The sequence below is a fragment of the Agelaius tricolor genome, unplaced genomic scaffold (genome assembly GCF_023055355.1).
Source record: "Agelaius tricolor isolate 1412-34295 unplaced genomic scaffold, bAgeTri1.0.p SCAF_23, whole genome shotgun sequence".
NCBI lineage: Eukaryota > Metazoa > Chordata > Aves > Passeriformes > Icteridae > Agelaius > Agelaius tricolor.
The window spans coordinates 450,327-473,690 of NW_027269283.1; the positions used below are offsets into that span (position 1 = coordinate 450,327).

At 48.5% G+C, this 23,364-nt stretch overlaps 1 protein-coding gene across 1 annotated transcript; it reads left to right on the top strand.

Moving 5' to 3' along the window:
- The first annotated feature begins 10,232 nt into the window (after positions 1–10,232).
- EIF2S2 (eukaryotic translation initiation factor 2 subunit beta) lies at positions 10,233–22,509 on the top strand. Its single transcript, XM_071446656.1, has 9 exons — positions 10,233–10,391; positions 14,621–14,804; positions 15,707–15,810; positions 16,792–16,927; positions 17,212–17,312; positions 17,689–17,837; positions 18,667–18,723; positions 19,133–19,218; positions 22,035–22,509. The coding sequence occupies exons 1-9, from the start codon at positions 10,377–10,379 to the stop codon at positions 22,208–22,210; spliced, it is 1,008 nt and encodes a 335-aa protein (XP_071302757.1). The 5' UTR covers positions 10,233–10,376; the 3' UTR covers positions 22,211–22,509.
- The last annotated feature ends 855 nt before the right edge of the window (positions 22,510–23,364 follow it).

Genomic DNA, 23,364 nt, shown 5'->3' on the forward strand with positions numbered 1-23,364 from the left:
CTTCTAGGCTCTTCTCTCCAAGGCGTCGGGCGATTGGTCAGGGGCTGGGGCCCCTCCTCAATTTCTTCTTGATTTGTTAACCTGTTCTGTCACTCTTAGTATGTATCTAAATTTCGGTGCCCGGATTTGTTGTTAGAAGTTTACACCCATCCCCACCCCCTGCCTTTATAAGCTGTTGCATCCCAGTTGCTCCTTGCTCAGGCAGCTTCCCTCTACCTTGCTCCCTGCAGCTTCCCTCAGTTCTCCCGTTTGTTGGTCAATAAATCCAACGTTTTTCCTACACTGCCTGAGTCCTCTCTTCGTCTCTGCGCGCTTCGTGGCTATCGCCCTCTTGTGAGGCTGTGACCCACAGGTGCGGACCCGACTCCGAGTCGGGCAAGCACCCAGGCTGCGTGCTGGGCTGTGAGCAGCCGGGTCTCCTGCAATCAGCGCAGCCGCAGATCTAGATGTGTTCAAGTGCCCTGAACACCCTGTGAGGTTCCCCTGGTGTATTTGGTGCTGTTGGTTCTGCCAAAGGTGCTCTTAGCACAGCAAACACATCCATGGTTATCCTTATGGAAAAGATTTCCTATGGGAAGTCTTGGGCATTGGAGAGAGATGAGATTTAAGGTCCCTTCTTACCCAAAGCATTCTATGATCTTTTTTTGCTTTTGTGCACAAGTACAGGCTCAGGTTTACACTCCCAGCCATTTGGATCCTGCAGACTTCTGGCTCTCTGGTGACAACAGGCACTGAAATCAACCTCAGCTCCCAGGATCAGCATCTTGTAAAGCACTAGGTCCAGCAACTCACCTGCATCTGGAGCAAATCAAGGGTTATTTTTCTGAGTATGGTTTTAATGATAGTTGTGCCTGCATGCTCACACTATAAACAACCTTTGTGCATTTCTTTTCAAACTGCTCCTAAGATACAGAAGCAGCATTCTTGGCCCAACACAGCTTGCAAAAATTTATAGTGCCTTGAAGACAGGTTGGCCTGAAGTTAGGATTTGAAAGGCAATTCCATGAAGCTAACAGGCTGAAAATATTATTGTTTGTAGAGAAAGCCCTGTCTGATATTCATCTGAGACACATTTGTCCCGTTTCACTGCATAACTGAATCTTCTGCCTGTTTTACAAAGCTATTTTTCTTATTTTTAGCATCTTCACCTGCCGCTCAGATCTATCTGAATTCTGCATAATGGAAAAATCCTTACATCTTGTTTTAAAATTGCCCCTTTTCAGAGTTTGTTCCTAAGGAAGGCTGAGCACTGGTGTACCCTGTGCAGGGGCTGCACAGCCCCCATGTGTGCTCCAGTGATATTCAAGTGAGAAATTAATGGCAATTGGGCACTTGAGATCTTCTCAGAGCCTGAGGCAAAGTGTCAGCAAGTGTTTCCAAGTGTTTCCTTCTGGCTCCACATTCCAAAGGGCCAGTGCTGTAAAGAGCATTGTGGGGGAGGATTCCAGCCCAGGAACTGCCACAACACCTGTGCAGCCCCACAATACATCTCTGGCAGATCCTCTCCTGGCTTTCCAGGGGCACCAGCAGCCTCAGAGGGACAGCATCCTGTTCTCCCAGGCCAGCTGAGGTGTGTGTGAAGCCAGAGGTCTGTGTGAGATGCTGTGATGCTGGGAATCTTAAAAGTGTTTTTTGCTCACCCATGGCTCTGGAGTCTATCAAAACGTGTGACTAATGAAACCATCCCCCCTCACTAACCAAATCAGCTCCTTTGTAATTTACTGAATGCTCTCTGTGGCTCTGCTGTCACCACTGAGGCAAGGCTTTCAAATTTACCAAATACACCAACTTTCTGGACTGAACAGTTTCCTCTCCCTGTCAAGGAAAGGCATTTCCAGCTTGTTTCCATGACATTACCACTTGAAAATAAGATCAAAGAACTAAATATTATTTCTTTTTCCTTTTAAAATAATTCACAGAATCAAACAAGATCCTTACTGTCAGAATGATGAAAAAAAAGTTAATTTTCAGGCCAGCAACTTCAAGATATTGGAAGCAATATTTGCATTCCTGTGAGCAAGGCCATGATATGCCCAGAATAAAACTTTTCATTTTTCTTATCACTGTGTACAAAAACCACTGAGCCTCCATTTTCCAACCACGACAGTACAGAAATCCCATTTACAAACGTAGGTGAACTGCACAGTGTCCCTTAACCCAGCTGACTGCTCCAGGGCTTGCAATTCTTTCCTACCTTGCACAATAACATGCTAATCAGAAAAAGACTGAGCAGAACTTGTACCCATCCCCCTGATTTTTCTCCTGGAGCCAACAGCCCTGTCCTGGGTTGCAAGATATGACTTAGGGCTGTGTGTTCTGTCCCCATGTGTCAGAGCTGGGGCAGTTCTCTGCTGTTCTTGGGGCAGTTTTTTCTTGATCTCTGCCCCAGCCAATCCTCCCTGCAGGAGATCTCTGCTGTCCATGGCCACTGAGTGTCCCTGCAGGGCTGATCCAATTCCAGCATCCCATGGGGAGATGCTGCATTGCCCAGGGCAGGAGCCAAGCATTCCTCCCTGGATCCAATGGGAGCCTGGCACAGCCCAGCAGCCTTTGCCCAGTGCATTGCCAGAGGAGCAGCTTCTGCTGCCCTGCATGGCCAGAGGGAGCCCAGGCCCATCTGCAGCAGCCCTGGAGCTGCAGAGGAAAACTCCCCCCTTGTGCAGGATCCCTGCTCCAGCAGAGCCACAGCTGGCACTGCAGGAGGGCTGAGCCCCCATGGGATGGGGCTGTGCCACCCCCTGACACACAGGGGACAGGGCCTGCTCTGACCCTGGCAGGGTTGGTTTATATTACTGCATTTGTTTTTTATTTTATTTTCTTCCCTAATAAAAAACTGTTATTCCTGCTCCCATGTCATTGCCTGAGAGCCCCTTAATTCCTTAATTTCAAAATTATAATAATTCGGAGGGAGGGGGGTTGCATTTTCCATTTCAGGGGAGGCTCCTGCCTTCCTTAGCAGACACCTGGCTTTGGAAACCAAGACAAGGTGGCATTTCCATCAGATTGGGAAAAGGTTTTTTATGCTCTTGTACCTCATTCCTAGGCACATCTTTGATATTTTTATCCACGTGCACTTTTCTGTTATATAGACCTGGAACAGAGTGCTTCCTGGCCATTCAGTCAGGATTTACTCCCTGCTTAAATGGATGCAATTAAAATGTTGTGTACACAGGGTGGGCCTGGACCAAAGCTAGTGACAATTTTTCCTGAGTGAGGTGTGAGTCAAGAACTACAGCAGGGCTTTGAGCACTTTTGATCTCAATTAGCCTTCAAGGGAAGGAAAGTCTCCAGTGAAAAAAGTGATGCCTCTACAAATGTGAGTCTTGCACCTGTTTTCTATGAGAGGAGAAAAGGCTGATGGAGACAGGGAATAATGGTGCAGTTTTGGTTATGCACAAAGGCAGAGTCCTCTGTTCCTCGTGTGCAGGAGGGACTGAACATCAATCTTGTTCTTGGTTCCAGGACCAACCCAGTCTCACCTGCTCTTTCTCAACCACACGTAAAGCTTGTCCAAGCTCTCTGTTCATTTTCCTGGCTTTTTTAATACCCAAAGATGTTTTCTCTCTTTCTCTTTCTCTTTCTCTCTTTCTCTTTCTCTTTCTCTCTTTCTCTTTCTTTTTTTTTTTTTTTTTTTTTATCTGTATTGGAAAGGGTACCTATCAAAAGCTCTGTCTGCATATTATTTTACTCTCAAATGGGTTTTTCTGTGATTTTTATCAAGCAGAACAATAAACAGGAACAACCTGTGCATTAGAGCTCCAGGGAGCTCCTGGACAGACTCTGCACCGTGGCTACCAAAGCAGGCTGGCAGAAATCCGACTATAAAAGTTACATGTTAAAGGCTACAGTTCCCAATGTGAGCATTTCTCACACACTGGACAAAGTATTCACTTCAAAGGACACTCTCTATATCTGTCCAGGCAGAAAGTTTAACAAACTGAGCTGTGACAGAGGGGAAGTTCAACTCTCTACACCTACAGTTTTCAGTGAATTTTGAGTACCTGGTTTGTTCAGTAACTGTTGAAGATGTCTGCAAACACCATGTTCAAACTATAGCAAAGAGCTGGAGACAGTCAGGAGAAGAACAAAGTCCTGCCTTCCCCTCTTCTTCTGAAATAGCGGGTGGTGTGTTTAAACTTCCCTTTGCAAGGAATGCACCAGCGGTGTCAACCATAAACCTCTGGATTCACTGTTTCTGGCCAATTTGAACTGAGAGCTGACTGATCTTCCAATATTCTGGAAAAAATAGTGCTCTGAGTTGTACCACGAGCGACTGTGCCTCCACTTATCCCCTTTCCAAACGAGGTGCGGGAGAAAGGGGAAAACCCCTGGGTTGCTGGGCTCAGGCTGCCGCGTCCGGGCTCTGCGCGGCTCCGCGGCGCTGCCCCGGGCATTCCCCGGGAGTCCCGAACGCCGGTGTCGGTGCTCGGGCAGGGCAGGGTGGGGCACTGCCGCGGGTATTCCCCGGGACTGGCGCAGGGAATCCCGAACGCCGGTGTCGGTGCTCGGGCAGGGCAGGGTGGGGCACTGCCGCGGGCATTCCCCGGGACTGGCGCAGGGAATCCCGAATGCCGGTGTCAGTGCTCGGGCAGGGCAGGGTGGGGCGCTGCCGCGGGCATTCCCCGGGACTGGCGCAGGGAATCCCGAATGCCGGTGTCGGTGCTCGGGCAGGGCAGGGTGGGGCGCTGCCACGGGCATTCCCCGGGACTGGCGCAGGGAATCCCGAACGCCGGTGTCGGTGCTCGGGCAGGGCAGGGTGGGGCGCTGCCGCGGGCATTCCCCAGGAATGGTGAAGGGAGTCCCGAACGCCGGTGTCGGTGCTCGGGTAGGGCAGCGAGGGGCGCTGCCGCGGGCATTCCCCGGGACTGGCGCAGGGAATCCCGAATGCCGGTGTCCCGGTGTCCCTGTGTCCCGCCCGGGCAGGGCCGGCCCCACTCCCGCCACAACGGGCCGGGCTGCTGAGCGCGGGCGCCCTCTGGCGGTGGCGGCGGGCGCGGCCTTCCCTCGGGATCCCCTCACGGACCGGAGCTCACGCGGAGCCCCGGGGTCGGGAGCGCTCCGAGGCGCGGCCCTGTGGGATGATTGCTGTGCCCATGGCTCTTCCCACTCACGACCCACAGGGATCGCAGAATTACAGAACGGTTTAAGTGGGAAGGAACCTTAAAGCCCATCTCGTTCCATTCCCTGCCAGGGACACCTTCCACTATCTCAGGCTGCTCCAAGCTCATCCAATCTGGCCTTGGGACACTTCCAGGGATGCGGCAGCCACAGCTTCCAGGTGCCAGGGCCTCACCACTTGTTCCTTCCCAATGTCCCGTCTAACCCTGCCCTCTGGCAGTGGGAAACAATTGCTCCTTGTCCTGGCACTCCAGATCCTGGTCCCAAGTGCCTCCCCAGCTCTCCTGGAGCCCCTTTAGGTACTGGAAGGGGCTCTTAGGTCTCCCTGGACTCTTCCTCAGGCTGAATATGATTCCATAACCTCAGTTCAGGTGTGTCATTTGAAGTTTAGGCTGCTTCAAACAGATGTGATATCTTCAGGTTTTAGTACCATGGCACAGTCTGGCTTCAGCATCACAGTGAGCCCAAGAGCAGGGCTCAGAATTCAGCCAGACAAACCATGAGAAATTTGTTTGGAGGGCTAGGTAATACTCAAAAACACGCTCACAAGCTCCACAAGGGTTTTTCCCGAGACTGGGATTTGCACTGTGCCATTGCCCCGAATTCAAGGTTGCATTTGAAGTTTATCCTCCCAGACTGTGACTGCTCATCCCTGTAACTTGGGTAACTGCACAGTACTTGTATTGCACTCAGATTCTGAGCTGTAAGGATCTGAGCTTTAGTCACTGAAGTTAAAATTCTACTTGATCTGCTGGCTCATAGGGCTCCTCCTCATTGTCACAACTGTTGCTCTTCATAAAATAAGAAAAAATGTAGAGTAAATCTGTCATTCTGTGTGTTTCTACAAGCTCTTTAACCCAGACTGTGCTTTTCTTACCAAAATTTATGCAGGATTTTTTTCCCAAAATATCAGATCAAAGACACAAGTTCCACCAGGTCTTGGCAAAATGTAATTGTTAACAACTAATTAGCAACTAATGCACCAGCACTCTTCCACTTCAGGAACTTAAATAATTCACAAGAAAAGCAAGGAAAAATAAAGAACAGGGCAGTCCTGTATCCTGAACAATCTGTTGGAATGGGAAGGGGAAAAATCAATATAAGGTGATCTTCCAGGTGTGCTTTGGTGTTGTGGGGCTACAACCAGGAGCTACAGAGACAGTGTTTTGTTGTCTGTGTGGAGAAACCCCAGCCCAGCACTCCTGGCTGCTCCTTTCCTCCTGAGGTTTTCCAGGTATCATGCACAACATTATGTTACATGTTATTCACTAGGCAGCCCAGCTGAAGGGAATCTCAGGATTTTCGATCATTGAGTATCTCAGGGTATTTGTCATCAATAAAACACATTTTCCAAGTATTACTGATAAAGAAAACAGAGAATTTCATTCTAGAATGTGTTAATAGGTGTGTTATGGATGAGGCATTAGGGAATTATCCGAGTTGGTCTGGTACTGGCCAGGAATGTGATGGAAGTGCTATGCTCAGAACTGGGCACTGAGCTGTAGGAATATGGACCTTAAGTGAGGTGCAGGAGACAGCAATGGAATCGAGAACAAAATGGTTGGAAGGGCTGGATTTGCATGTTTTGAAAATGAAGGCAAGACAAGAAGGGGCACAGTGATATTCCAAAGGCATGTGGGTTATCACACAGGGAACACTGAGCTGAAGTGTCCTCAGGGACACCGCAACAGCCACTGGGTTAACTCACAGCAAGAAGGGTGAAGAAATTTTGTTGTCAGGCACTTGAAGAGGCTGTGGAGGGAATCTCTGTCCATGGTGGTTTTTTGGAAGAGCATAGACACACATAACTGGGAAGGGTACAAAAATATCATTATCCTGTCTCAGGACAGGAGGCTGGTCTAGGCGAGCCCTGGGCAGTGAAGGAAGGTGTTGGGGCAGTGCAGGCACAGCCATCAGCACTCCATGTGCTCTGGCTTCATGCCAAGGAAAAGCATTCCAGAGCAGACAGGCTCAGGACAGGAATATCAAAGCAAAAGTCTGCAGCAAAAGAAGGAAGAAGAATTTGGTGGGAGACCACATTCAGTGTTACAGCAACACCAAACGTGTCTGATCAATGTATTTTCTCCAGTGACCAGGGACAGGACCCAGGGCATGGCTGGAGCTGTGCCAGGGAGGCTCAGGCTGGGTACCAGGGAAAGGCTCTTCCCCAGAGGGTGCTGGCACTGCCCAGGCTGCCCAGGGAATGGGCACGGCCCCGAGGCTGCCAGAGCTGCAGGAGCTGCCAGGGATGCCCAGGGTGGGGCTGTTGGGGTGTCTGGGCAGGGCTGGGGCTGCCATGGGTGATCCTGGGGGTCCCTCCCAGCTCAGGACATTCTGTGACTCTCTGATTAAAGAAGAGCTGCCTGCAGGACCTGAAAATCTGCAGCATCCCTGTGACACAAGAGCAAGTGACAAAGACACAAATGTGGGGCAATAACCCAGGGAAGTGGGGTGGTACAGAAGCAAGAAAGAAAAGTAATCTTTTGAAGCTGGGTTTCAGGGGTTTAACAAAAAAAGTATTGTATTCATCTTGGGAAAAGCTGAAACTGCTCCTGTCCTGGTGCCTGCTTTGTCTCCAAAGTGATGGCTTTGCTAATAGAGCATGCTGGGGGCCCTCACTGCCCACTGGAGCAAGGGGCAAAAGCAGAGGAAAGGAAGACCAAGGATAGACAAAATGTTTCTTGTAGGTGGTAACAAAGTTAAATGATAGAGTGTGCATAAGTTTACATCCCCTAATGGGAAGTTATGTGCCTTCAAGAATCCAAATGGTCTGGAAATATTAAAATGTAAAACAAACCCTGTAGCAATGTTCGGGCTGATGCCTCTGCCTGCTCTGACACTATATCTTGCATGAAACAGGTGACCTTTAAATGTCAGAGTTGGTTGGGAGGCAGAGTTTTAACACCTCGTGGTAAATAGCTGTTTTCATTGGTGCCACACTCTTTTCTTAGGTAGTATTAGGGAAATGGAATGAGGAAGGTGCTCCTACCCATGGCAGGGGGTTCAAACTAGATGATTTTTAAGGTCCCTGCCTACCCAAAACATTCTGTGGTTTTATGACAAGGGGTTTGGAGGATTTGAGATATGAGGAGAAGCTGAGAGAGCCTGGTCATTCAACCTATAAATACAAGGCTCGGGGGATTGTATCAGTGTGCTCAGAAGTGAATAAAAGACAGAGCCTGACTCATCTGCGTGACAGAAGGGGCAGAAGAAATACAGGAAATTCTGCTTAAACCTAGAAAAATGGCATTTTATTGTGAAGATGGAACAGGCTGCTCAAAGAAGTTGTGGTGGCCCCATCCTTAGAGATACTCAAAGCCCAGCAGAAGGTCCTGAGGAACCTGTTCCTGCTGCCCCTGTACGAGCAAGGAGCTTGGACCAGATACTCTGAGAGTCCTTTGCTACACCCACAAGTCTCCAGCTCCAGGGATCACACAGGCTGACCAACCAACCTGTACCCACACAAGCTCACCAAGGTCAGCTCTCTTTTCCAGCTGGTACATGACACCTGCCTGGGGGCTTTAAACTATTTATTTATTTAAATAGTTTTAACTATTTTAAATTATTTAGGAGGAATTTCTTCACAGAAACGGTGCTTAGGCATAGGAATGGGCTGCCCAGGGAGGTGGTGGAATCACCTGGAAGTGCATAAGGAAAGACTGGATGTGGCACTCAGCACCATGATCTAGTTAACACTGTGGTGATGGCTCATAGCTCGAGCTCGATGATCTCAGAGGTCTTTTCCAGCCTAACTGATCCTGTGATTCTGTGATCCTGTATTCAAGAGTGAGGAGAGGCTCCCTGCCATAGGAGCTGATTGTGTCCCAGGAGCCACGATCTTCAAAGGTCTTTTCACATCATTAAAAAGCAGAAGAATGTACATTCTTACATACAAAAAAGCCCTTGATATTCTCACAATGGGGTATTCACAACAGTATGTCCCATTAGAGACATCAAGGGCTCACTTTTAGGATATGGTGGAGATCTCTGTTCAGAGCCAGGTCAGGAAAAGCTCAGCAAGCAAAGGAGACTTGCATGGGAATGCCAACATCCAACACCAAGAGAGAACAGTGGCACAGCTGGACGCCTGTCATTAGTGGTGTCCCCCAGGGCTCACTATTGTTGAACTTGCTCTTCAATGGCTTGGATGAGGCAAGCAATGCCTCCCCATGAGGGCTGGCATCCCTTCAGAGGGATCTCAGCAGGCTGGGGATGGGCAGAGAGGAACCCTCTGAAATCCAGCAAGGTCCTGCACCTGGGGAGGAACAGCCCCAGGCACCTGCACAGGCTGGGGCCAACCTGCTGGGAAGCAGCTTTGTGGAGAAGGACCTGGGGGTCCTGGTGGGAAAGGAACTCTCCACGAGCCAGCAGTGGGTCCTTGTGGCCAAGGGGGCCACTGGGATCCTGGAAAGCACCGGGAACAGCATTGCCAGCAGGTCAGGGAGGGGATCCAGCCCCTCTGCTCAGCCCTGGGAGGCACATCTGCAGTGCTGGGTCCAGCTCTGGCTCCTCAGCACAGCAGGGACAGGAGCTCCTGGAGCGGGGCCAGCGGAGGCTGCAGAGCTGAGCAAGGGCCTGGAGCATCTGGGTGCCCAGGAAAGGCTGAGGGAGCTGGGGCTGCTCAGCCTGGAGAGGAGCCCCAGCTGAGAGGGGCCCTCAGGCCTGGCTGTCCCTGTGTGCAGGAGGGGCAGAGCAGGGCCCAGGCTCTGCTCCCTGGGGCCCAGCAATGGCACCAGAGCCACGGGCAGGGACTGATGTTCCTGACAGGAAGTTCCACCTGGACAGGAGGAAGAAATTCTTTCCTGTGCAGTGACCGTGAACACGCTGCCCAGGGAGGGTGTGTGGAGTCTCCCTCACTGGAGACATTCCAGAACCGTCTGGACGCAATCCCGAGCGATGTGCTCGGGGATCGCCCTGCATGAGCTGGGATTTTAGACCAGCTACGGCCACACAGCCCCCTCCACCCACTCTGCGCTGGGACCCGGGGCTGTGCAAGCACGACACGATTCGAGATGAATTTCGTTCCGCCCCGTCCCGTTCCCCAGCGTTCACCGCCCCTCAGCGCCGCCCTCAGCGCTCCCGCCGCCGCCCGGCGCGTGCGCAGCGCGGGAACGCCGCAAGTCGCGCGAGGCGGCGCGGCGGGCGCGCGCAGGCGCGGGGCGGGGCGGGCGCGCGGCGCTGATGCAAGAGCCGAGCACGGACTGACCCCGCGGCACCGAGCGACCCCGGCCCCTCCGGCCCGCGGCCCCGCCGCAGACATGTCCGGCGACGAGGTGAGACCCGCCGGGGCCGCCGCCGCCCGCGGGAGGGCCTCGCCCGGGGGCTGCGCTGCGCCGCGCCGGGGCCGCCGCCATGTGGGCGCCGGGCCTGAGGCCTGCGGCGAGCGCGGCCTCCGCCCTGCGTGGGGCCGGGGCCGGGGCCGGGGCGGGCGGGGGTCCTGCCGGGCCGGGGCTGAGGCGGCGCGGGGCGCGCAGGCTGGGCCGGACGCGGGGCCCTCCTTGCCTGGAGCCCCCGCGGGTGTGCGCTGGAGCCGCCGGTCCCGGCAAGGCCTGGAGCTCGTCTGGAGCTCCCGGTGTGCTGCCGGCGGCGCCCCTGGCGCGGAGCAGCCGGAGAGGGAGGCAGATGGCACCGCCACCGCTTCTCCATCGTGTTCTGCGCTCTTTAGCGAAACGCAGCCTTTAGGCAGTTAGCACTCGCTTTCTGGAGCTTTAATAGCTCGGGTTTTAACCTTGAGAGCCGAATAGCAACATCTGGACAAATGATAACGAAACGTTTTCCGGATCTGGTGGTGTTTGTCTAGGCACTCTACCAGGGAAGTTTATACATCCGTGTCTGAGAAATTTTTCAGTTGTTGTGAATGCCCTGTGTTGGCAGCTTTACTGGCCTCATTTCCATTGCTCTCATGGGGAAAAGGAAAGTTTTCCGTGTGTGAGGTGCTCTTCAGCCTGGTGTGGCCCGTGAGAAGCTGCTCTGGCTGGATCCAGGAGATGGCTGCTTCTGGCTTTGTATCTTCTCTCTGGTATTGTTTAAATTACCTGTGTGGTTTGTTTCCTTCAGAGCAAAGTGAACACTCAGGCCTTGCAGAGAGGCTTGTCCTGCGTCATAAAGGAGAACTGCTGTAATTAGGACTTATTTTAGTGGTAGCTGTGACTGACTTACTCAGCTGCTTTACCATCTACAATGAATACGTTGCATTTTTGTGCCTAGATGTGTCATGGGAGCTGTAGTACTCGTGTCTGGGCTGTTCTCTGCACTCAGGAATGCTCGCATCAGGTGCTGCCTTACTCAGGTGGTCACAGGGCCATGGAGCAGTTCATGGACTGTCCTGCTTTGCATTTAGTTTCTATCAGTAAAACTGATTTTCTTGCATAGTGGATTAATTTGACATTGAGGTGATTCCTGGGATCCACAGTGAAGTTGCACCTCTGGGCTGCTTTATGTGACAGAGAATAAGGATGATGGGAGATAACCCAGTGGAGCTGGCACTGTTCTTCAGGCTGGTGTGCAGTGAGTGCAGGGGCCTTCCAGAACTGCTGGGTCTCTGGTTGCTGGGAGCCAAATACTTTGATATATTGGTGTTAGGTTGGTGAAACTTTTTAAAGCCTGTGAAGTCGAGGAGGGTGAAGGCACATGAAGACAAATTAACACTGGAAACTGGGATAGATGGTAAGAGTTCATTGTGTTGAGCTTTAGCTTAAGGTTTTCAGAGTTCTGTATGAATGAAACTCCTTGCTGGAAGCATCCCTGAGTGCTGCCCAGAGCTGGGGCACAGCAGGGGCAGCACAGGCCCAGTTGTGGGGAGAAGTGGTCTGTTAATGTCTGTTCAGTTTGTTCAAAATCCTACAAACTACATAATCCCATTGAAGATGTAGAAGTTCTTTGAACCCTGCAGTTTTGTGAAGCTTCAGGCAATAATATTGGAGAGTGCTGTGTTTTTACAAATTTAAATGCTGCTTGGTCTTGGTAATTTTGCTCCTCACCCTGGGCATGAGGCAGTGCAGTGTAGGGACACCTGAACTGACTGGATTAGGGCAAGGGTGATGTCTGCCTCTTACACATGCCTGTGTTTATTCAGACTAAGGAAATGGGATTTATTTGTGACTTCTGTTGGAATCCCTACTGTTTGCCACTGTCACAGCAGTTCAGAGCTTCATTGGCTTCACTCTTGAGTTGCATTTGGTCTGTGAAACTTTGATTCTGTTCCCCCCCTCTGTTCACTTGCTCATTTTCTGTAAATTGGGATTTGGACTGTGTAGGCACTTGAAGTAAGGAGCAGGTATATGGAGATGGAGGTGAGAAGGAGCCATGTGGTCCACAAAGGAGAAAACCCCATATGGGAATTTGGCTCTGAGAGCAGGAACAGCACAGGAATTTATGAATTTTTTTCACACAGGAAAAGCATCCAGGTTTGTTGTGTTTGTGCTGGGGGCTGTGGTTCCTTCAGTAGAAAACCTGCAGCTTTGTAGTTTGTCAGCACTAAATGGTGTCATAAAGTTCAGACTAAGCCAATGTGCTGAGCAGAGAAAAGGAATAAAGAAAGTTTGGAAACACCTGCCTCAGAAAGCCAGAACGTGACCAGCTGGGTTATCAAGCTGCTTTATTTATGTCATGACTTGTTAAAGTAAATGTGACCTGAGTGTTTGTTGAAGCCCTTGGTAAATAAAACATTTCAGGCTTAGGCCTCCTCCTCCTCAGGCTGAGGAGTGTGCCATGTTCTGAGTAGGTGCTGGCTGTGCAGAAGCCTGGCTGGGGTGGCCCTGCTCAAGGCCACGTGGGTTTGCTGCTGATAACCAATCTCCTGCATCCAGGAGCTGTCCTGGTGTGTTCAGCTCTGTGTGGTCAGGCTGCAGACACTCTGTAGGCACAAGAGATGCTTTATGCTGGTTCAGAGGTCTTTTCCCTCACAGGAGATGCTTTATGCTGGTTCAGATGTCTTTTCCCTCACAGGAGATGCTTTATGCTGGTTCAGATGTCTTTTCCCTCACAAAAAGAGTGATTTGGAGTGGTTCCTTCTTGGAAGCTGTTACATCTGATTGAGGCATGATCTTAGGTTTGTTTCACATGAGACAATAAAAACCTCTTGAGAATCTTGCAGAGCATCTTGATGGAAATGAGTCAGCCCCTTGTGCTGGATCCCAGGGCTGTGCACTGCCATGCAGGAGCTCTCCTGCTGTCCCAGCAGGCTGGGGAGGTCCAGGAGGAAGCAGACGTGGAACCAGTTGGACATGCTCTGATTTCTGTGCATTGCAGCAGCATGATTCACACCACTATCTATGGAAGCAGCAGAGAAAAGCCCTCTGGCTTTCTTTTGAAGATCATTCCAGCACAGTGTGTGCAACTAAAGACCCACTTCAGCAGCTTGAAAGCCTCAGGGACCCCATGTATGTGCAGGCTTTGGGGATGTTGTGCTTCAGACACCAAAGCAGTTTGATGCTTTTGGTAGAGCCTGTATGAAACATGTCTGTTTCAGAAAATGGGAAGAATATCACAAGAGCAGCATGTGTAGGAGAATGAGAAATGGAAGGAGAGGTTGTGTTGTGGGGAGAGGGAAACCACCAGACTTCAGGGGGTAGCTGGGCAGCAAGTTGGAGAGCTGCTCCGTGGTGAAGGGCTGGTTCTTCCCTGAGTGAGGGTGCTCATGATGGTGAAGTACAGCTCTGTGAGAGCATTCTTCCATTACTGGATAAGGACCATTGGAGAAAGTGCCTAAAATGGTTGTATAATTAATATAAACTCTGGTGTGGCAGTCCAGGCAGGTGTGTGTAACAAAGTGACCAACAGCTGGCATGGCAGCTTCAGGCTGAAGTGAAACACAAAGCTTTAATGTGTTGGAATAAATCCCTCAGGTCTGCAGATGATGAGTAGGTTAAAAGTGAGTCTGGGGTTAGTGCCCTCTCCGCAGCCAGACAAGGTGAATTAAGCTGCTTTGCTGCCTAAAGAGCTCATTCACAGCTTTTAATCACTTGGTGTCTGAGGTTCAGTTTCTCAGTCTGGGGAGGGAGAAGGATGAGACCTTTGCCATTTCAGTGTTCAGAGCTGATGCAGCTCTTGCTGTATCCCCAGGCCCTTCTAGGTTTCCTCCTCATCCAGAGTTTTCTTGTCAAGAGAGTGCTGGCAAATCTTGCCTTGAATAAATCTGGGAATCCATGTGTCTCACAAGTGGAAGTGATATGTGATTAGACCACATGCTTTGGTGGAGTTAAATTGTCCTCTGTGTGGAGTGGTGCTGTATTACTGCAAAATTGGAGTCCATCATGGTCATAAAAGAGAGCTGGTAGCCAGTCTGTCAGAGAGCCACAGTTTTAACATATTTTCAGCTGCACTAATAAATAGGTGACAGGAAACTTGGACTACAGGAAAAGTAGCAGATGCTGTGAACTCTGTCAGTTTTCCCTTGTAATTGACACAGTTGAGGTTGAAGCTAAAGAGCAGTTTGGGAAAAGTCATAAATAATAAATAGGGGATGATTATTGAACTGCTAAGGAGCTCTTGACTTTTCCAGATGATTTTCGATCCTACTATGAGCAAGAAGAAGAAGAAAAAGAAGAAGCCCTTCATGCTGGATGAGGAAGGAGGAGGAGACACACAAGCAGAAGAGACTCAGCAATCAGAAACAAAGGAAGTTGAACCAGAGCCAACAGAAGATAAAGATGTTGAAGCAGATGAAGAAGACAGCAGGAAGAAAGGTAAAGTGAATCCCTGTAGATAAACTCTCAAAGGTGCTGTTTGGAGACTACAAGCCCACTTTCAAGAATTTGGCATCCCAGGGTAAAACACCAGAGCCTTGGTGTGTTCAGAGATCTGTGAGTGATCTCTGCTGCCTGTCTGGAGGGCAGCTTGCCCTCTTGCTTGGAATCACGTTCACAGACACCACCAAGCTCCCAGGGGCTTATGGAATTTGCAATTCTCTAACTCAGTCCTTTGTGTAAGGCACTGAAAAGAGACTCTCTAAAATAGTGTGAAGTTTAAAATGTGCCACATGCAATTGTTGCAATAATTCCACAATTATGGCTCTTTTTCATTTGAACAATTAAGCAATAGTGTGAATAAAAGAAACATCATTAAAGGAGTTCCTAGTTTTTGGACAATTCTGAATGTGATAACCAGAGTATTCTTTGGAATCTTTCAGGAAGTAAGTGTATGATTGTGTATAAAATCTTGCTTTTTAAATTGAGGCCAATGTAATTTCAGGATTACCTAATTCAGAGGGCCATTAACTTAAATCCAGTTTGTTGCTAAATTGGCTCCTGCTGCAGACTAAAGAAACTGTATCTTCCTCCTGCACTTCTCCTTTTTTGTCCAAGCATCTTTAATGACAAAAGTGACTAATGTATCTTGTACAGCAGAAAGAAGGATGAAACATTTAAAGAATCAAAAGACACAGTTAGGAGGTGTAGAAACTAAAGCAGTATTTGGGGGCAGAGGGGAGTGATCTCTTCAAACCTGAAGGATATGCACAGTGGTTACAGATCATTGCTCATGTCTCACTGGGATGTTTCAAAGATTTGGATGTCAATTAGGAACCTTAATGTCTGAACTGTTTTTACAGTTACACTTCTTAAGGCAAGGCTTTGGTTTTGTTTTTTAGATACAACAGATGACTTGGATGATTTAAACTTCTTCAATCAAAAGAAAAAGAAGAAAAAAACAAAAAAGATATTTGATATAGATGAAGCAGAAGAAGGTGTAAAGGTTTGTTTACATAACTTGACTATGGCTGAAAATTCTTTTGCTTTGATTTTCTTGAGATTGGCAGTGCAGGAGGTGTCTCAAGTCTGCCATTGTGTCTTGGTGCAGTTCATAACTAAACTTTACATGTCCTTCATTTTTTTTTAATGAACATGTTGTTCCTGCCTGGGCTTTTTGTCCAGAAGTGGAAAAACCCTGCCTGCTCTGCACAAAGAGCAAGTAATTCAGCAGTCTGTAGGAAGGGCTGATTAACCTCAAGGTTAATTGTCTTTTGGGGTTACAGAGATATCTGGATGTCAGAAGCCACACACAGAGCAGTCCTCTAAGGCCCAGCACTTCAAATAAAGTGCCCATATCTGCCAAGAAATCTGTTTTCACTCTGATGTTTTCTTTAGAAAGGATTGGCTACTGTGCTGTGTTCCAGAAGGTGTACAAGATATTTTTACTCTTCTCAAGTTTTATTCCAAGTAGTGTTTTTGTATCACATGTCAGTGTAACTGGCAAGCCCAGAGAGCAAGAGGACAGGGAAATGTTGTGTTATGCATAAACCTCCTTTTTAGATTCTGCCTTTTGGGGAAGAAAATGTTCCTCTGATCTGCCTCAGGGGACAAAATACTTGCTCTGTGTTCTTTCAGTGTGCAGAATTGTGATAATAAATCAGAGTAGCACAGCTTTGCTTTCCCTTAGTGCTGCCATGAGGGGTGTTCTGTTCCCTCCTGTCCTCAGATGGCTGCTGCCTTTAAGTGCAGTCTGACCTTGTTCCTGGCTAGCCAGAAGTTAAGCCAGAAGGTGCAAATCTGGCCCTGCTTATGGCAGTAGTGCAGGGTGTAGAGCTCTCTTCAACATGCTGGAATTCCATTCTTACCTGTTGGGTTTCAGGGCTGTGGTGGGTGTCAGCAGCATTCACCTCTGCAGTGGGGTTATTTCTGCTGCTGTGGAGGGCTGTGGTTTACATGGATAAACTACAGTCTTGCTTCTTTACAGGAATTGAAAATTGAAGGGGATGTGCCAGAGACAGTAGAACCTGAAGATGACCTTGATATCATGCTGGGCAATAAAAAGAAGAAAAAGAAGAATGTGAAGTTTCCAGATGAAGATGAGATAATGGAGAAGGATGAAGGTACAAGTATAGCCTAGCTCAGTGAGATGGTGAAAGTGAAATGTAGTACACCTTGTATGTGAATATGTTCTGTCCAAATGCATTTTTTGTTCCAAAACTTATCAGAAAAATGTTCTCTAAAAGCACTGTATAAATTTCCCATGAGTGCTGATGCCCCTTTTTGACAAAGAGAGAAGACTTGAGTCTACATCTTAGTGGATTTTTTTTCTGTGTACCTTTTAGAAATCATGTAAGCATGAGGTTAAAGAATGTTTCTTAATGAATCCCAAAAACTTTCTTTACAGCATTTGAGGATGAAGATAGCAAAAAAGATGATGGAATTTCTTTTAGCCTTCAGTCAGGACCTGCGTGGGCAGGCTCAGAAAGGGACTACACATATGATGAGGTAATGACTTTTAAAACATATTTTCCATGTTCATCTGCATCAGTAGAGCCTTATGCTCCTATTTCCTATTTCTAACTTCAGAGGGAAGGACTTGTGGTCAGAAGCTCATGAGCAGAAGCTAACAAGGCATGTTTTCTATCACAGTAATTTCCACGTGGGGCAATATTGGTTCAAACACCTCTGCCATGGGCAGAGCAAACCCTTGAGGAGGCAGTGTTGGGATTCTGCATTTATCAGAACACTTTAAACGTGTTCAGAACAGCTGGGGAAATGCTCTTGGGCAAAGGTAGTCTGCAATTCACTGTGAGTGCTGTAAAGGTGAGGTGCTTTGAGGAATGGCCAGTGCTCACGTGGCTGGGACTCCCTTCCTTTGCAGTTGCTCAACAGAGTTTTTAACATCATGCGGGAGAAGAACCCGGACATGGTGGCTGGAGAGAAGAGGAAATTTGTCATGAAGCCCCCGCAGGTTGTGAGAGTAGGGACCAAGAAAACGTCTTTTGTCAACTTCACAGATATCTGCAAATTGTAAGTTTCCCCTTTGGATTTCCCAGGAAGAGCAGATGGATGCACTGCTCTGTGCTCCTGTAGAGTTTTCTGGCAGTGACTGTGGCAAACCAGGAGTGGAAGCTATTTCAGTCAGAGAGCTCATTCCATTTCTCTGTGAGAAGATATTTCTGAACATGATTTATTGAGATAATTTCTCATTTTATACTTGAATTACAAAAATGGTACATGGGCTGAAACTTGGTGAGTTCATTGGGTTCTGGCAAGTTGGGTCACCAGTGACATTTATGTGCAAGCCTCGAGGAGAAGGGTGGGAAAAGTTCTTTCTAATTAGAGCTGACTACAAATACTGTTCTCTTGGTAAATGATGTGGACTCCAGTAGTGTTTTCCCACTGTTTTCTGCAGTGATATCTGTCTTAATTATGCCATGTGAAGGCAGCTCTGTTCTTTGTGAGCACTTCTGTGAATGCAGATCTGATGGGTATCAAAAATGTGCCAGAAAACAGGCCTGGTGAAACCCTGCTGAGGACCTGGAACACTAAGGGGAGTTTTTAATGGTAGCTACTAATGTTTTTTCAGGGGTTGGGACAGTAAGAATGAAAAATCTTTAATGGAAAACTTTTCACCACTTGCTGTAATTTTGAGTTGGGGACAGTGGGAGTTTTTTTGTGTGGACTGTTCAGGTTCCTTGTGTCCTCAGTAACTGTGTGTGTGCTCTTTAGTGCAAACCCCTAGCACTGCTCCCTTTCAAACTTTCTGACTCAAATTGGATTTACCATGCCAGTCCTGTATGAATACCAAATTTCTCTGAAGGGGGAAGGTTAAACATTTCCTTACTTTTCTTTTCAGATTACATCGTCAGCCAAAACATCTCCTGGCATTTTTGTTGGCAGAATTGGGTACAAGGTAAGGCTGCTGGGCTCTGTTTGTGCTTAGGGTTGATATTGGTCAAATATAACATTTTTGGGGTTAGATCTGTATAGATGGGCTGGAACATGAGGGTTCCCTGCACTTCAGTGCTGGGCTGGGTGATTGAGGAGAGAACAATTTAGTGAGGAGGCACAGAGGGAAACTCCAAGTCCAAGGAAATGGTCTTGTTCACTCCCCTGAGACAGACAGGGAGGGTTGTGCCTGGGCAAAACTTCCTCTAGGAGGTAGCTCTGAAGTACCTCAGGATTTTTCATTTTTTGTACCTACAATACAATTCTGGCTGTGCTCTTCTTGAAGAATATATCCTTGTCTTGCTTCTTGTTCCTGATTTGTTTTTATGCTTCACACCTGCAAATCAAATAATTATTTTTTTCTTTTCAATTAGTGGTTCAATAGATGGTAACAACCAACTGGTAATCAAAGGAAGATTCCAGCAAAAACAGATAGAAAATGTCTTGAGAAGATATATCAGTAAGTAGAACTCCTTTTCCCCCTGCAGATTTCTCTCAGCCCCTTGTGATGCCCATGCATGGCCCAGCTGTGTGCCCACCATGGAGGAGGCTCAGGAGCCACAGCTTTTCTTTCTTGTGGAATAATGCAAATACAGGCGCTGTACTCTGCCCTGCACCAAAGCATGCCAGGGAGAGCAGAGCATTTGAGAAATGCTTGTTTTCATCTGAGCCTCATATCTTGGCTTTGATGAGGACTGTGGAAAACAACAGTAACTGTTGATTTTGCAGTCTGTTGTACCCATGAATTGACAGATGCAGTGTTAAAATAAGCTCTGTTCAAAGGCCTTTTTTGTTCCAAAATTTATCAGAAAAATGTTCTCTAAAAGCACTGTATAAATTTTCCATAAATGCTGGTGTCCCTTGTTGACAAAGAGAAAAGATTTGAGTCCACATCTTAGTGGAATTTTCTCTTATGTTCCTTTTAGAAATCATGTAAGCATGAGGTTAAAGAATGTTTCTTAATCCCCAAAAACTTGTGCCACAGCTGGTCAAAGGACTCAGGTTATGTGTCACAAAGCTGCTGCTTTAGTGCTGTGTCAGTACCAGAGCTGCTGACACCTCAGCAGAGGAGCTCAGGGAACAGCAGTGGCAAATCTGTACTGTTTATTAACATTAAAACAGTGTCAGTGCCTAATGTACCACACAGAACCTCCTCTTGGTTAACCAGGGCTGATTTTAGTGTTCCCAGTCAGCCCCTGTGAGCTGCATTTGCAGGCAGCTGTGCAGCAGCAGCAGGGACCCAGGTCACAGGAATAGTATCCAAGAAGGTGAGAGGCCAGGCTGTGAGAAGGATTTGAGCACAGACCTTGAACAGAAATCAGTGGCTGCACGAGAATGCAGCAGTTCAGATTCAGTCTGGATGGAGAGCAAACTGCAAAGCCTCTGCAGCTCCTAAAAGAATTGCTGGATTTTCTTTCTGAGTTCTTCCTGCTGTGGTGAAGCTCAGTGCCTTGTTGAGGAGCCAGGTCACAGGGGAATCAGGGCAAGCCTGTCCTGCTAAAAACCTTTCCTGGCTTTTGCAGCAGTGCCAGCAGGCCCACAGCTGGAGTCTGCAGAGGGTTGCATTCCCTCAGTGCCCATGGCAGCAGCCAGGCTTGGGCTGCACCTGCCTGGCTCTGCCCCTCATTGTGCTCCCTGCATTTGGAGCACAGCTGGCAGTGCACAGCCTGCTCTGCTGCCAGGGCTTTGTCCACCCTGGGACAACTCCAGTGGCTGCAGTTTGGCTGTGCTGGTGTTCACAGGGGTCCCAGGATGAGGGAAGAGATGAGAATCTTCACTCCACATTTCAGACAGCTGATTTATTATTTTATGATATATATTAAAAGAAAATTATATTCTAAAACTGTACTATAAGAATAGAAGAAGGGATTTCATCAGAAGGCTAGCAAGGAATAGAAAGAAATGGAATGATAATAAAATCTTGTGACTGACCAGAGAGTCCGAGACAGCTGGACTGTGATTGGCCATTACTTAAAAACACCCACATGATATTGGAATTCATACCAATACAGCCAGATGGGACCTGCCTGGGCTTGTCTGGCTGTTGCTGTTTGACCAAAAGGCAGCAACAGTGGTGGTTTCACCCCACAGACACTTTTGGCTGCTGGGTGTGTGGTGTTTGACCCCACAGACACTTTTGGCTGCTGGGTGTGTGGTGTTTGACCCCACAGACACTTTTGGCTGCTGGGTGTGTGGTGTTTCACCCCACAGACACTTTTGCCTGCCTGGGTGCTGCAGTTGGCACGTGGGGACAGGTCCAGGCCTGCAGGAGCTCTGGTGGTGCTGGGATGGAGCTTCCCCCCATAACAGGGGCTGCTCCTCAGGTTTCCCTCTGGCAGAGAAGCTTTGAGGCCATGGTGAAGGAAAGGAGTCGGTTCTGATGGAGGCTTTGGATCCAGAGCTTTATTCTGGCCCTCAGGCCTCTGAATGCAGCACCAGCTCCCACAGAACTCCCTGAGCCCGTGGCTGCTGCTCCTTTGAACCCCGGGCAGAGGGCAGGGAAGGGGCAGGGAGCCACCAAGCAGGGACAGGAGGGGAGGGACAAAGGGACAAAGGACACCTGGATGGCCCAGTGCCCCCCAGGGGTAGAGGGCATCCTGTGACTCTGCCAATCACTCAGTGCCCTTCTGGAATGCCAGGACTGACAGACAGTGCTGGGAGGGGTCAGGGAGGGAAAGGAGAGGAGACTGACACACCTGGGGAAGAAATCTACAGGGAGAAACCCTGGGTACCTGAGGCAAACCCTGACATCACACTGCAACAACATGAGACCAATCACAGATGCACTTGTTGCATTCCACAGCAGCAGATAAGCCTTGTTTACATTGCATTTCTGAGGCCTCTTGGTGTTGTTTTATATATCAAGAGTTCCACTGTCATTACAGTGCAAGGATTCTATGTCACCAGAGCTTTGTACCTTCTTGATGTTTCTCACAGGCAGCTCCTCTAAGCACTGACTCTTCTTGGTCCTTGCAGTAACCATCTGACTCCTGATCCCACAATCCACTCTTTTATAATACTGTTGTTATTGGCTGCAGGTGTGGCCTGTTAAGATCAGGCCTGTTCCTAATCTTTAGTAATTGGCTCAGCTGCAACTCTTTGGGGGATAAGATCACATTCTACACCACCTTCATTTACCCATCCTGTATCCCCCTACATCTCTGCTTCTCAGGAGATAGAAATCCTAGCGAAAGGACTTTTCATCAAACGTGTGTGTGACAGTTTGGGTTGTAGCTAGAGGCCTGTGGTGAGCAATGCATGCCCTTTGTCCTGCAGAGGAATATGTCACCTGCCACACGTGCCGCTCCCCGGACACCATCCTGCAGAAGGACACGCGGTTGTACTTCCTGCAGTGCGAGACCTGCCACTCCCGCTGCTCCGTGGCCAGCATCAAAACCGGCTTCCAGGCTGTCACAGGCAAGAGAGCACAGCTCCGTGCCAAAGCTAACTAGCTTTGCTAACCATGCTGCAGTTGGCAAAGTGTTCTGGGGAGATGGGACTGCACGGGTTTGCCATCCGAGTGGATTTACCGTTGTATTAAAGCGAGGTTGTAAAAACCACGAGAAATTTTGGCTTTTGATTGATTGGTCTGTGAAATCCTTGCAAGATGCAGATCCTCAAGCTGTTCACGTACATTTGCTCATTGAATATATTTTACCAACTGTAAGGAGCGTGGTGGGAAAGGAGGTGCTTTTTAATCTGTTCAGACTTCTGTAAAAGATGAGATAAATTAAAGATACTATAACAGTGAGTGTCTTGGATTTGGATTTTTCCTTCAGTTTCCTCTTCAAACACTGGTGGGAATGGTTGGTGTGTTGTTCTGCAGATCATGTCACTGAGCTATGTCCAAGACCCAGAATGAAGTTTTAAGATAAAGGTTATTTTGCTTTTACATAACAGTCTTGTTTTAGTTATGCTGTCATGAAACAGAGTAACCAGTCACAGAGTCCCAGGGCTGACAGGCCAACATGAGCCCTGCTCCTGCCTGTACAGCCATGGGTGCCTTGTGCACAGGCTTAATTAGGCAAAAATAGCTCTGAAACAGTTCAGGCACCAGATTGGTGCTGAATCTTAACACAGAATCAATAAACTGTACTGTAAGTTTTCATAGTGTCATAGTACTAAATTTTGCAATTTCTAATAGAGAAAGGTTTATATTTCTGAAGTCCTGCACTCTTCATCACTTTAAAAGAATCTAAATGCAGCAAAAAACAAAAAAGTAATAGGTCTAAGTGTCATTGTATGGTGGCTGCAACACAGTCTTCTATAAATCCTGAATTTGCAGGAGACACTGCCAAGTAATTTGGGTTCCAAATTAACACTTTTTGCTTCAGGATCTTCCCGTGCCCTTCCTCTGCTGGCAGCGTTGGTGACCTGGGGGGACACCTGGTGCTGTCCTCGCTGGGTTTTGTGTAGAAGTTCTTCCAGCTGGGAATGCAGATGGGGAGTGAAGGTCCCCCCTGGGTTGCACAAGTGGGGACAGTTGTCACTCGGCTGCCAAAATGTCCCAGGGGGAGGGAAAGGTGCAGCAGCTCAGGGCCCCGGGCACCCACCCCTGCGGGTCAGGGGAGCTGGGCCTTCTGAAGGCAATACAGCAAACACCACA

Bases quoted from the DNA above. Each gene is read 5' to 3' on its own strand.
- EIF2S2 (XM_071446656.1), top strand. The intron at 16,928-17,211 runs GTACAAGTATAG...CTTTCTTTACAG, and splicing joins GATAATGGAGAAGGATGAAG to CATTTGAGGATGAAGATAGC. The intron at 19,219-22,034 runs GTAAGTAGAACT...TTTGTCCTGCAG, and splicing joins TGTCTTGAGAAGATATATCA to AGGAATATGTCACCTGCCAC.